At 43.0% G+C, this 14852-nt stretch overlaps 1 protein-coding gene across 1 annotated transcript; it reads left to right on the top strand.

The window, feature by feature from the left end:
- Window positions 1-825: 825 nt before the first annotated feature.
- LOC308335872 (uncharacterized protein) lies at window positions 826-14068 on the top strand (the record flags this gene model as incomplete). The annotated part of the gene is made up of 10 exons (XM_080793091.1): window positions 826-907; window positions 1324-1419; window positions 1590-1649; window positions 1894-1991; window positions 3508-3529; window positions 7956-8055; window positions 8387-8550; window positions 9852-10084; window positions 10583-10711; window positions 13635-14068. The coding sequence occupies 10 exons, from the start codon at window positions 826-828 to the stop codon at window positions 13911-13913; spliced, it is 1263 nt and encodes a 420-aa protein (XP_080649217.1). The 3' UTR covers window positions 13914-14068.
- Window positions 14069-14852: the final 784 nt, after the last annotated feature.

The raw sequence follows: 14852 nt of genomic DNA, 5'->3' as shown, positions 1-14852 counted from the left end.
GTTATGTTGTTTCTACAAGCTCAAAGTGACGCACTAGGAGCTTGTAGATCTGCTATTTTTGAATAGTCAAAGTATAAAATGAGACGGGTGCTTTCCCAGTTAAAGGTGTAATATTTCTACTGTATATCAGTTACATTATTGAGGGGCAATGTCCACATTGCCCCATTGAGGGCCAATGTCCATTGTTTACTTTACACAATGTTTGTCTAAACACAAACATTCTGTAAACACAAACATTGCAGACAAAAGTGACGACGCAAATTGTGATTGGCCGGGAATGAGATGATGCATGATGATGATAAGAGTGCCCCTCACTTCACACGGATGTGATTTTTATTAAAACCTGTTTATCCAGTCATTTTGGGGCATAAACAAGAAGTTGAAGCAAGAAGGGAGAAGAGTCTGGGACGTGTGGAGCGTTGTCCAGGGTGTTTTAGAGAAGGGAGAAGAGTCTGGGACGTGTGGAGCGTTGTCCAGGGTGTTTTAGAGAAGGGAGAAGAGTCTAGGACGTGTGGAGCGTTGTCCAGGGTGTTTTATAGAAGGGAGAAGAATCTGGGACGTGTGGAGCGTTGTCCAGGGTGTTTTAGAGAAGGGAGAAGAGTCTGGGACGTGTGGAGCGTTGTCCAGGGTGTTTTAGAGAAGGGAGAAGAGTCTGGGACGTGTGGAGCGTTGTCCAGGGTGTTTTAGAGAAGGGAGAAGAGTCTGGGACGTGTGGAGCGTTGTCCAGGGTGTTTAAGAGAAGGGAGAAGAGTCTGGGACGTGTGGAGCGGTGTCCAGGGTGTTCTTAAGGAGAGGGGTCTAACAGGACGTCCATAAAAGGACATCATGTTCAACAAGTCTTCGTTTGGAGCTCCGTTTGGAGGAACCACCAGTGGCTTCGGAGCGACGTCTACCTTTGGACAGCAGAGTAAGTACTAATACTTTACTCTAATACTACATGTACATGACAGCAGAGTAAGTACTAATACTTTACTCTAATACTACATGTACATGACAGCAGAGTAAGTACTAATACTTTACTCTAATACTTTACACAACGTGTTTTGGTCCGACAGTCATTAGACCGACAACCTACCTCTATCACTAACCTAACCATAACATACCTCTATCCCTAACCTAACCATAACACGGAACAGCGCATGTTTGAGCGCTAGTCCGACCGTTGTTCCCGCATGTCGGACTAATGCTCCGTCTGAATGACGTTCGGATCACCTACTGTAGCCTATAGTTTTATTACCTCCACCTTTGGACAGCAGAATAAGTTATTGTGCGTATTTGATGTGTATTTGATGTGTATTTAATGTGTATTTGATGTGTTTTCAGGCACTGGCTTTGGAACCACTGGAGGTTTTGGCAGTTCAGCTTTTGGAGCCACACCCAACACTGGAGGTCTGTTTGGAGCCACACAGAATAAACCTGGTGAGTTAAGATTCTTCTTTTCATTCTGAACTCTCTAGAACGAACACAAATAACCCAGGGGCTGGTTTCTGTTTCACTAAGACGGAAAGAAATCATTCTGGAAGAGAGACAAAGTCTGTTCACTAACGGTGTGTTTGGCTCCAGTGTGTAATACAGTGTTTCTCCACCAGGAGGCCTGTTTGGCTCCAGAACATTCAGCCAGCCCGTCACCAGCTCCACCACGCTGACTGGCAACAAATGGGAAGAGAGAGAGAGAGAGAGACGGGGAAATAACCTGGTTTTTGGAGAAAAAAAAGGCGCACCAGATTGTTTTCTCCCCATCGCACTGGTGCTCCTAATTATATTTATTGGTCGCATTGATCAAATTTCGGGAGCATATGCGACCAAAATACTGCTACTACTACTACTGTTACTACTACTACTACTATTTATGATATTAACAACGATTTCCCCCCCCTCCCCAGCCTCCAACAGGAAGTGACACGATGGTGAAAGGGGGCGTGACCACCAGCATCAACACCAAACACCAGTGTATCACCGCCATGAAGGAGTACGAGAACAAGAGCCTGGAGGTACTCACTCACTCACTCACTCACTCACTCACTCACTCAGGTGGGGTGGGGGGCCGCAAGTATCCCCCACCCGCTAGTTGCCTGTGTGTGTGTGTGTGTGTGACCTTGGCATATTTTTTTTAAAAAAATTCAAAAGCCTTTCAAATGCATTTAATTATAATTATGTTAACTAAATACATTGGCCATAAAAAAGACTAACATTTTAATTCTACGCAGCGAAAAAACGCATCAGTGTGCAACCACCTTAAATGTAGATACCAATAGGTAATTTCATGTGTGTGTGTGTGTGTGTGTGTGTGTGTGTGTGTGTGTGTGTGTGTGCGCGCGCGCGTGTGCGTGTGCGTGTGCGTGCATGTGCGTTTTTTATGGGAGTCAGGAGACCCCTACCCAACGATCTGAGGGTACACGCTGGGTTGTATGGCTTTAGCATGGCCGAGATGTAGGTAGGGGCCAGGCCTCGCACAGCTTTAAAAGTTGTCAATAAAATCTTAAAATCAATTCTATTGGAGTGATGTGTTCCACGCCTCCTCGTGTTTGTCAGCAGTCTCGCTGCATAATTTTGTACTATTTGTAGGCGAGCAATGGCTTTTTTGTTGACCCCCGAGAACATTAAAGATCATACTTAATAGTACAGTCCCTGGAGGGGGGTCTCCTGCACCCCCCGGAAATATACTTCTAATCAGTGTTTTCTTATTGGAAAAAATGTGCTGAACATGATGAGCTATGATAAAAAGTTGTCAAAATGTCCCACCTACCTCAAAACCCCCTTTTTGGTATATGGCTCTGGCGAAATTGTGTAAAGGCAAATATTAATTCACTAAAATTACATAAATAGACATGGTAGTCTGAAATTGGTCATGAAGTATCTTGACACATAGGGGTAAGTAGCAGAACAGGATTTGGGGGGTTGCTACCATTATATTCTGAATTATGACCCACATCATCCTCAAAAACACAAAATAATATGGTGTCCGCTTGGCTAATAACAACAAAGATGGTTATTTTCCAACACATTATGGTGAGAATCACTGCCTCACTTGTATATAGAAAACTTCCCATATCCCTAAGCTTCAATTTGAGCCAAAGATAACCTTTCTATCTTGTAAATTACTCTTTCTGTAGCCAAAATTCTGAACTATACCTCAAATCGGTGAAAATTGTATATTTAGTCAGTATCAGCTATACATTTGGAATAAATTAATGAATGACTGAGTTTGAACTGACTCCACATCATGGAATATTTCTTACTTGAATAAGCTATGTTAAAAAGTTTGCAAAGTGTCCCATCTACCATTTTTATGCAAATGAGTGCCTCCATTATCAAAATAATCGATTTTCACTATAGCTCAGCCAATATTGCACTTAAATGAACAAATAAGGTGTTTAGACCTATGTTTTGAGGGTCAAGGATCTCAGTGAAACTATTCTTAAAGTGACCACATGTGCCCGTGGCATGCTCGTGTACAAATCAGTGCCGATTAAATATCTATCTCGTCTTCTTGTCCATGCTCTCCAGACAGTGTCAAGGAGATCAACCAGTGAGGTTGGTAGGACTGCACCGCAGGACACACTGGATTAAAAAACTCAACCACCCCTGTCCTTCATCATAGGGTTTTGGTTTTTCCAAAAAAGCTTCATCAGCTCGCTTGTATAATGCAACACGGTGGTTCTCTTCAGAGCAGAGTAGCATGGAGCAAGACGAGCCAGGTCAACTTTAGATTTAGAAATGAGTTTGTCATCTTCCCCCACCACTCTTTCACTGAAGACTCACAATTCAAATAGCTCTAGCCAAGCCATGTGGCTCATCGGTCAGGAGCCTAACAAGTACACTCCCTGGCATGACTAGTATGTCGCAGGGACCCTTTGGTATTACCCAGCTGGGGATCGAACCCCTGACCATCCAGTCTCAGGGTGGACGCTCTAACTACAAGGCCACTGAGCTGTTGATGATATCCAGGGCCTCTTACGGGTGTGTAACTCTAGAGTGTAAAAAATGGAACCAAATGGACCTGTAAGCCTTGCGGAGCCATGAGGCCCATAGGGCAGGAGCCTATCTCCTGTTTCTGTAGCGTGAGGCAGCTTGATGTACAAGTACACCCCCTGGACATGACGCTAGTATGTAGCAGGGACTTACCCCAATCCAACCCTTGATGCTGAGTAGGCTACCAAGCAGGGACAAGCAGAGAGGTACTGGGTTCCATTTTTCTGAGTCTTTGGTATTGACCGGCCGGGGATCGAACCCCGACCTCCCAGGCTCAATGCAAATGCTCTGACCACAAGGCCACTGAGCTGTTGATATGCAGCGCCCCTTAATACGGGTGTGCAACTCTGAATGTACAAATGGAACTGTAAGGGTTATGGGGGTCCTTGAAATGTGCCTTGTGCTACACAATATAGAACAGATCCTTAATTAGTATAGTTGGAGCATGCTCTATGGACAGTGTTGCGAGTCTTCAGTATGGTAAATGAAGGATTTATAAAGCGCTTTTATCCAAGGCGCTTTACATAGATTGTGCATTACATTCACCCATTCACACACACAATCATACACTGATGGCAGCGGAAACCATGCAAGGCACCAAACTGCACACCAGGAGCGGTTAGGGGTTCAGTGTCTTGCTCAAGGACACTTCGACACTAACTCTGGGGGAGCCCGGGTTTGAACTGGCAACCTTGCGGTTACCATCCAGCCACTCTACCCCTGAGCCACCGCCGCCCCAGTGGACGTCACCCATGCCAAGTTGCTGTGGATAATGGTGGGGGCAAATGACAAACCCTTCTTAAATCTAAAGTTGACCTGGCTCGTCTTCCTCCATGCTAATCTGCTCTGAAGAGAACCATCGTGTTGCCTGATAGCTGATGTAGCTGATGAAGCTATTGTGGAAAAACCAAAACCATATGAAGGGCAGAGATGGTTGAAAATCCTTGTCATTGGAGATCATGGACAAGCAGACAAAGAAGACTGATGAGTTCTATGAACACGATGACTGATTCATGTGACTGTGCATTTTGTCCTTTATGGTGCAGGCTAGGGTGGTCACTGTTTGTACACTGTTGCTTACATTTTTGCCTTTGAGTGTGTACAGGAATAGGATTGAATACTGTTACAGGATTGTGTGACTGTTTGAATGTTGTACTGCATATTGCAGGCCATTCTATAGTCTAGTGTGTATACTGCCGTATACTATTGTTCATACTAAGGATGTTTTTAGTTTGTGATGTTATTCTACAGTATATTCTAAATTATAAAGCTTGCTTAAAAACACAGCACCTAGATGTTATATGCAATATTGGTATCTCTTACGTATAAATGTGACTTTATTGTAAAGGCGGCACTGATTTGTACACTAGCATGCCAAGGGGCACATGTGGTCACTTTAAGAATAGGTTAACTGAGACCCTCAAAACATAGGTCTAGACACCTTATTTGTTCATTTAAGTGCAATATAGATATAGTGAAAATCGATTGTCTTGATAATGGTGACACTCATTTGCATAAAAATTGTTTGCCAATTTTATAACATAGCTTATTCAAGTAAGAAATATTCCATAATGTGTAGTCAGTTCAAACTCAGTTATTCATTCAAAATGTATAGCTGATACTGACTGAATATACAATTTTCACCGATTTGAGGTATAGTATACCAAAGGGTCCCTTTGGTACATACTAGTCATGTCAGGGAGTGTACTTGTTAGGTTCCTGACCGATGAGCCACATGGCTTGGCTAGAGCTATTTGAATTGTGAGTCTTCAGTGAAAGAGTGGTGGGGGAAGATGACAAACTCATTTCTAAATCTAAAGTTGACCTGGCTCGTCTTGCTCCATGCTACTCTGCTCTGAAGAGAACCACCGTGTTGCCTTATACAAGCGAGCTGATGAAGCTTTTTTGGAAAAACCAAAACCCTATGATGAAGGACAGGGGTGGTTGAGTTTTTTAATCCAGTGTGTCCTGCAGTGCAGTCCTACCAACCTCACTGGTTGAACTCCTTGACACTGTCTGGAGAGCATGGACAAGAAGCCGACGAGATAGATATTTAATCGGCACTGATTTGTACACCAGCATGCCACGGGCACATGTGGTCACTTTAAGAATAGTTTCACTGAGAACCTTGACCCTCAAAACATAGGTCTAAACACCTTATTTGTTCATTTAAGTGCAATATTGCCTGAGCTATAGTGAAAATCGATTATTTTGATAATAGATAGATAGATAGATAGATAGATAGACTTTTTAACATAGCTTATTCAAGTAAGAAATATTCCATGATGTCGAGTCAGTTCAAACTCAGTCATTCATTAATTTATTCCAAATGTATAGCTGATACTGACTAAATATACAATTTTCACCGATTTGAGGTATAGTTCAGAATTTTGGCTACAGAAAGAGTAATTTACAAGATAGAAAGGTTATCTTTGGCTCAAATTGAAGCTTAGGGATATGGGAAGTTTTCTATATACAAGTGAGGCAGTGATTCTCACCATAATGTGTTGGAAAATAACCATCTTTGTTGTTATTAGCCAAGCGGACACCATATTATTTTGTGTTTTTGAGGATGATGTGGGTCATAATTCAGAATATAATGGTAGCAACCCCCCAAATCCTGTTCTGCTACTTACCCCTATGTGTCAAGATACTTCATGACCAATTTCAGACTACCATGTCTATTTATGTAATTTTAGTGAATTAATATTTGCCTTTACACAATTTCGCCAGAGCCATATACCAAAAAGGGGGTTTTGAGGTAGGTGGGACATTTTGACAACTTTTTATCATAGCTCATCATGTTCAGCACATTTTTTCCAATAAGAAAACACTGATTAGAAGTATATTTCCGGGGGGTGCAGGAGACCCCCCTCCAGCGACTAGACTATAAACACTTGCTATGCTCTGGTCACGCTGTACACACATAATATTATTTGGGCTTAAAATTTGTCCTTTAGGGTGCAGTCACATCGATCTTTAATTCTGCCTTTATACCGGATTCTGACACTACTTTTCAATGGGGACAAGATTCAAGATTCAATATTTTATTGCCATGTCAACAGAGTTGATTAAAATTTGTTTCAGTGCACTAAAACAGACATACAAAAAGACACATATTCAGACAGTAGAACAAGATACAAAAGTACAAACATCATATGAGGGGGACCAATAAATAAGTAGAATGCAAAATGTTACAATTCATGTTGAATAAATAAATTCATCGCAGTTTGTCGTATTACAAAGCAGCTTCACGCTGTAAAGTGCGAGCGAAAAGAGGGTCAGCATTCAGGAGGTGCACAGCCTCGGGATAAGTGCTATTTTTAAAGCGAGAGTTATTGCACTTTAGAGACTGCAGCGGTCTCTTACCTGAGGGCAGGGGGTGCGAAAAGAGAGCAGGCAGGGTGGGAGGGGTCGGCAATCACCTTCTGCATCCTGCAGAAGGTGAGAATCTATACTAACTGCTGTTTCACTGGGATGGACATCGCTGGGCATGTCGAATCTACAATAGAATTGGTTCAATCTATCAGGGAGCTCGGCGGCTGCCTTTATACGCTGTGATGATTTGCATCCCTTGCCAAACGCCCTTGGTGTCGTTGGCACGTAGTTTGTCTTGCAGACTTATATGCACGGTCATGTCATTATATTTGGCTTTAGCTTTTTTCACAGCATGCTCAAAACTCATACCTGACTAATTTAAAAGCCTCTTTGTTGCCACTCTTAAAGGCTTCATTTTTCTTTGAGCAGAGGGTTTTAACCTCTTTACCGCTCCGTTCCCATTGAAAAGCATTGGCAGAATCTGCCGCAAAGGCAGACTTAAGAAGCTGACGTTGGGCATTATGCCAGTGGTCAGAAAGACACACACACACACACACACACACACACACACACACACATTATAAAATGTGTACTGTATGAAATCTAACAAAGTAAGGGTAATATTTGGAGCTGCATGTCATTTAAATTCCTCCTGACCCATGCAGGAGCGAACGGCGGCCTGGACTTTGGAACCACCAAAGTGTCTGAAGAGGTGAAGCGGTTTGTCAACCTGAAGAACAAAGGCAAATATGAAATAGCTTACAAGTGAGTTGGAACAGTCAATAACATGATGCACCTGTGTCCTGTATCCACAAAGTGAATAAGCTTAAATTAAACATTCATTCAATTAATGAAAAAAAGTTTACATTTTGTTTTTTATCCATGAAAATACTTTTTGTGAATGCTTTTTTGAAATTATAATAATACAAAACTAAATTAAGGGATCCATGAAAAATGTGACCCTGCACGACCCACAGATTGGTCTGGTCCAGGGGCGAGTGCTTGACACACACACACACACACACACACACACACTGCACCGCTCAGTTCGATTTGATTTGTCTGATTTTTGACTGGATATTTTGTTCTGCACCAGATTCACTTTAGAGCGAACAGACCCGTCTCAGCCAAACTGGGCCTCCATCTTCACCGTTACGCCCCTTCACGGCACCCTGATGCCCACAGAGAGGTCCACGGCAGTGCAGGTTCTCTTCAAGCACCACAAGGAGGTCTCGCTCAAAGATCAGCCTGTTCTGCAGTGCCAGGTTTGAATTTATTATGTTGCTGATGGACAATGTTTTAACCCATTTTGGACTGAGGTCGATAAAAAAGGCTTCTAAATCCTCAATTTTCAAAAATAGCAGACCTACAAGCTCGGAGCGCACCACTTGGTGCTCGGTGAGCTTGTAGATCTGCAATTTTTCAATACCTAAAGTAGAACAGAATCCTTAAAACACCAAAAGGTTCCCGCCCAAAATCAGGGAGAGAAAAGGGCATACACGGTCACCACGCATCGTTACATTCTGAATCTATATCCAATACCAGTCCAAAACATTTGAATACGCCAGTAGTGTATGAGACGTTATCTGCCAGCTACGTATTCGTCCCCCCGCCCCTTTACCAGTCAAAGTAGGATTTTCAATGCCTCGTATCTCTGAAACTACGACGTGAGCTAACGTTAATAATAGCCGATCATTACAATGGTAGTCTCCAGGCCGGGAAACCGAAAATTAAGATGACCAAATAGAGGCAAAAACCCCTGGCAGGGTTTACCTACACTCTGCTGCCACTCTCGTGGCACAGAAAGAATTAAGGAAGAAATAAAAGTTGGTGGTTCCATCAAGTGCCGTTTATTTGTGTTGAATCCCATGCCTGTACTACTGTATGAGCTTGTGTTCAAACGTTCTCTTCTGCAGGTGATTGAGCCAAGCATGGGGGAGAAAAGAGAGACCATAGCCATCATTCCAGTCAAGGTTTCCATCCAGTCAGTCTTCTCCAGGTCAGCGCACGTTGTTTTGGGGATCAATATGGCATCACTGACACCAGTTTTTGTAGTATTAGTAGCCTACGTAGAATTTGTAATGTGTCCCTCATTCAAATGAGAACATTTTGTATATATAAAATAATTGTCATTCAAATGTTTGATTTGAATCGATGTGAACATCCTCTGTCTTTTTGTCTCGATCAATCAACGCAAAGATTTAGGCTTTGTCCACACGTACTGTATACAGGCGGGTATTTTTATAAACGGATCTTTTCCGTTTTTGTTTTTGCAAAAAAAAAGGTCTCATCACTTATGATTTATTGGGCTGTATTTTGCGTGTCTTAAGTATCAGGTCTTATTGGCAAACACTAAGATTTTATTGTTTATTGTTTATTAGGATCCCCATTAGCTTTTGCCTTGACAAAAGCTAGTCTTCCTGGGGTCCGACACAGACAAACATTTAACATTTAACAAAGGCAATACTTACAATTGTTTACAGATAGTATAACATTAATATATATGTTTAAAACATTCTTTATTTAAAATTAAAAAATTATCTCTCTCTCTGCTTCTCCAGGGATCGGGGGAGACCTGGGCTCTATCTTTGAGGAACACCGTCTGTGTCGTAGTAGCAGCCTGCTGACCTCGGAGGAGTTCCGCAGCGCCGAAGGTATCTACGCCCTGGACGACAACCGCTTCATCTTCAACAATGTTCTGGTGGGTCGCTCGGCCCAGGCCCGCTTCAAGCTCACCAACAGTGGCAAGGTGCCCTGCCTGCTCAGCCTCGCCATCAAGCCGCTCAATACAAAGGTAGGGCGTAAGCCATTGAGACCTGAGACCAGATTCTACAAAATGTCTTCTAAGTTTGTGTCAGGGACCCCCAGAAGCAAAGATTTGAGTTAAAAACGTTTGCTGTGAAAGACTTGCGCCACATTTTCATGATTTTTCAAAAACAATAGCAGATCTACGAGCTTTTAGATCTGCTATTTTTCGTTAGCTTAAGTTTAAAAAAATAATGGTTAAAAGTGGTTAAAAGCTAAGGTGACAGAGATGCATTCCAGGTCTTCATAGATGGTTGCACACCGTGTCTCGCACTGAAAATAAAAAATCTACAAGCTGGACCTTGTAGAACAGCTATTTTCTGTGTGAGACACCAGTACAAATCATCCATTAGACAGAGAGCTTTATGAGATATTATCCAATGCAGTCACATTGTTTGGCTTCGGGGCTGTTATCCTACTGGTGGGTATATTAAGTGGATTTCTTTAGGGGTAGCAGCTTCTTAAAGTTGTCCGTTCTTCTCTACAGTCGTCCCGCAGTCTGGAAGTGTTTGATCTGTCTCCGGCACGCCTTTGCAGTGGTCACCTTCACACCCCAGACCATGCAGCTCCACCACGCTGTGTTCGAGGCCTCACTGGAGGGGCCGGGGGCCACCAGGTAGATACTATTCAATGTGTTTGAGGCCTCACTGGAGGGGCCGGGGGCCACCAGGTAGATACTATTCAATGTGTTTGAGGCCTCACTGGAGGGGCCGGGGGCCACCAGGTAGATACTATTCAATGTGTTTGAGGCCTCACTGGAGGGGCCGGGGGCCACCAGGTAGATACTATTCAATGTGTTTGAGGCCTCACTGGAGGGGCCGGGGGCCACCAGGTAGATACTATTCAATGTGTTTGAGGCCTCACTGGAGGGGCCGGGGGCCACCAGGTAGATACTATTCAATGTGTTTGAGGCCTCACTGGAGGGGCCGGGGGCCACCAGGTAGATACTATTCAATGTGTTTGAGGCCTCACTGGAGGGGCCGGGGGCCACCAGGTAGATACTATTCAATGTGTTTGAGGCCTCACTGGAGGGGCCGGGGGCCACCAGGTAGATACTATTCAATGTGTTTGAGGCCTCACTGGAGGGGGCCACCAGGTATATCTATATATATAATTGAGAGAACTCCACGCTCCTACACAATGCCACCACGGAGTCGGACACGTGCCCTGTCGAATGAGGTGACCCTAGGATTATGAAACTCCTGTGAGACACCTATGGTAACATCATTCTACAGGCCACAGGTTTCTGCGTCAACGCGTGGCGTTAGACGTACTTCTAGTACTATTCAATGGGTTTGTGGCATTGTGTGACATGCGTGCGTGTGTGCGTGCGTGTCACTTTCAGGTTACCACACGTTTAATTATTTCAGTAGTGCTATGTTAGTGTTGTCTCTCTCTCTCTGTTGAGTTAAGTCCGTTGCTCTCCCCAGGTTGGCGGAGGGTGTGTAGAGCCCAGGATCACATTAGATGATTGACACAGGGGTGAAAAATTGATTCATCCATTATAAAAGAATATCTAGAGTTGCAACTTGCAAAACTGCGGCTCATTTTTAATGGAAATTGGAAGCCATCGACATGAAGATGCAAAGTTACAAAACATTGAGCTGGTTTACAAATATACAGAGCTTTATATCTGCCTGTGTGAACGCAGCATAACACGATGGAACAGCAGCCTGTGATGTAGGAGAATGGTGTAAAACTGTTGCACACGTTTCGACAGAATATAGTTCTTATATTCTACATTATATAAACCTGTATTGTGTCAAAACGTTGGGGAAATAAAAGGTAGTGGTTTCATTGTGGCTACGAGCTGACCTTCAGTCAAATCGCTGCTGCTGGTCACTAAACTAATCTTCAAATTTCTATTTCTATAGCGGATCTACAAGCTCAGTGTGTCACATTTTGACAGTGTGAGCTTGTAGAATTTCAGCTTTTGCTACTTTTGCAGATGAGATTAGATTTGTAGATTTAGCTTTTGTGGAAGTGCTTTAATAATGTGTTATGAATATTGAACCGATGAAAAGTATTCCATTTCCCGTTGGCTTCATTTTCCCATAGCTTTATTTGAATGGCTCTGAAGCTGGAGTGCAGGGGACTGTTGCTGTGGGGACTGGTTGTGCACAGAGCCCATGGGACTGTTGCTGTGGGGGCTGGTTGTGCACAGAGCCCATGGGACTGTCTGTGTGGGGCTGGTTGTGTACAGAGCCCATGGGACTGTCTGTGTGGGGCTGGTTGTCCACAGAGCCCATAAGACTGTCTGTGTGGGGCTGGTTGTGCACAGAGCCCATGGGACTGTCTGTGTGGGGCTGGTTGTGCACAGAGCCCATGGGACTGTCTGTGTGGGGCTGGTTGTGCACAGAGCCCATGGGACTGTCTGTGTGGGGCTGGTTGTGCACAGAGCCCGTGGTGGGCAAGAGTAACTGACATTCTGTGTTATTCCTGTGGTTCTATAGGAGCGTGCTGGTTGTAGAAGGTTCATGTCAAGGTGTTTGACAGTATTTTTCCTGTCTTCCTATAGAAGTGTAACTGACAGTATTTCTCCTGTCTTCCTATAGAAGTGTAACTGACAGTATTTTTCCTGTCTTCCTATAGAAGTGTAACTGACAGTATTTCTCCTGTCTTCCTATAGAAGTGTAACTGACAGTATTTTTCCTGTCTTCCTATAGAAGTGTAACTGACAGTATTTTTCCTGTCTTCCTATAGAAGTGTAACTGACAGTATTTCTCCTGTCTTCCTATAGAAGTGTAACTGACAGTATTTTTCCTGTCTTCCTATAGAAGTGTAACTGACAGTATTTTTCCTGTCTTCCTATAGAAGTGTAATTGACATTGTGTATTTCTTCGTATCGGGGCGTGCTGGTTGCATGGCTGCACTGTATTTGCTAAACATTACTACATAAAGAAATGTGCCACCTGGAGTCATAACTACTACATTAATACATACAAGAATAACTAAATGAATTGGACAGCCAACCAGTGCTGCACCATTCTGGCTCACATTTAGAAATTAATCAAGATCTCAATCTCAATCAGATTAATTGTGCAGCACTAGCTGGTTGTAGAGGGCTGCTGATGAGGTGTTTTTGTAATCCTATCTTCCTTAGGCATTGATAAAAGGATAGGCTTTGAAAGATTTTATCCATCCTTGCATGGATTACAGTTCTCATTCGCCACGACTGATTTCACTCATTTGGATTCCAGAGAAAACCAGCAGGTCTTCTGTGACTCCATGCTGCTGCGCAGCGAGAACGGCAGATCTAGCTTGTAGATCAGCTATATTTTCGGTCATTAGTTATTTTAAGATGAAAGAGTATTTGACGTGATCAAAACTAGCAATAGAATAGAAACATCTCTCAGAAACACGAATGGTCTCACACAAAATGTCATGAGTTCTTCAGCTGGTCGGCCTAAAACCTCATTACGTTATCGGTCTTGAGATTAAATGTTTTATTTATTCCATGAGAGGTATAACTGACACTGTGTTTTTCCTGTCCTCTCATTGGTCGTAACTCACACTGTACTTTTCCTCTCCTCCAACAGGAGCGTGCCGGGCGTCACTGCGGCGGCCTGCGCGTGCTCAACTCCTATTGGGTGGGAGAAGACTCCACCTACAAGTTCTTCGAGGTGATCCTGATCGACACGTTCCACAAGGCCATCCGTCGCAACCCCGACACCCAGTGGATCACCAAGGCGGTGCACAAGCACCGCGAGATGCGCGGCCTGACGTCCGCGGGCAAGAAGAGCCGCGGCCTGGGCAAGGGTCACCGCTTCCACATGACCATCGGAGGCTCCCGCCGCGCGCTGTTGGTTTTATTTTAGTTTGAGTACATTTTGGTTGTTGCAACGCGGTGTTTGTTAAAAGGTTAAAGCTCTTTGTTGTGATATCAATCACTCCTATAGAGTTAGCTGTTCAGTAAAGGTGTTGAATGGGTTTTATTCTGATAGTAATCCCTGCTATAAAAGTGGTAAATGGGTTTCATTTTTATTCTGATCGTAATCATTTCTAATCGTTATATTAGTTTAGATGTCCAGAGACTCCAGACCTGTACATATTATTTTCTGTTCACTGAAGAGCAGCAACTGCCAATTAATTAGATTATAGATTCAAGCTTGCTTTGTCATTCTTTCCAACTGCAGCAGCAGGAAAAAAACTATTGTTTCTCCTAGTTAAAAGACAACACAGGCTCATACAAGAATAAATATATCCAGACAATACTCTGAATATTAAAAGTTTAGTTTATACAGTAGAATGGATCTACGAAGACCTTTATAATGGTTTCAGTTCACAATCCTTACACTGCTGATGGTGAAAAGGCCTTTCCTCTACACTTTATTTTCTGTGGTTTGGTTTCCCATTCAATTCAAACTACCAGTTTGATTATATTGTACATCAAATGGAAAATAATTTAAAGTTAAACTAGCGTGTTAAGATGTGACCAGAAGGAAATGAAAGAAAATGTATTCCTGCTCATTGGACATCCAATAATGATAAATTCAAGAAATCCAATTTCCAATTAATGTAAAACCTTTGTCTCTTTGAGCTGACATGACAATATGAGCATGTAAACATAGTGGTAGATTGACAGCCTGTATGATCAATATGAGCATGTTAAACATAGTGGTAGATTGACAGCCTGTATGATCAATATGAGCATGTTAAACATAGTGGTAGATTGACAGCCTGTATGAACAATATGAGCATGTAAACATAGTTGACTGACAGCCTGTATGAACATACTATCTGGAAGTACATTATGT

This window comes from Protomyctophum bolini (genome assembly GCF_963924005.1).
Source record: "Protomyctophum bolini genome assembly, chromosome: 20".
Lineage (NCBI taxonomy): Eukaryota > Metazoa > Chordata > Actinopteri > Myctophiformes > Myctophidae > Protomyctophum > Protomyctophum bolini.
The sequence above is the reverse complement of the archived record's forward strand: the minus strand, read 5'-3'. Positions and strand labels throughout refer to the sequence as shown.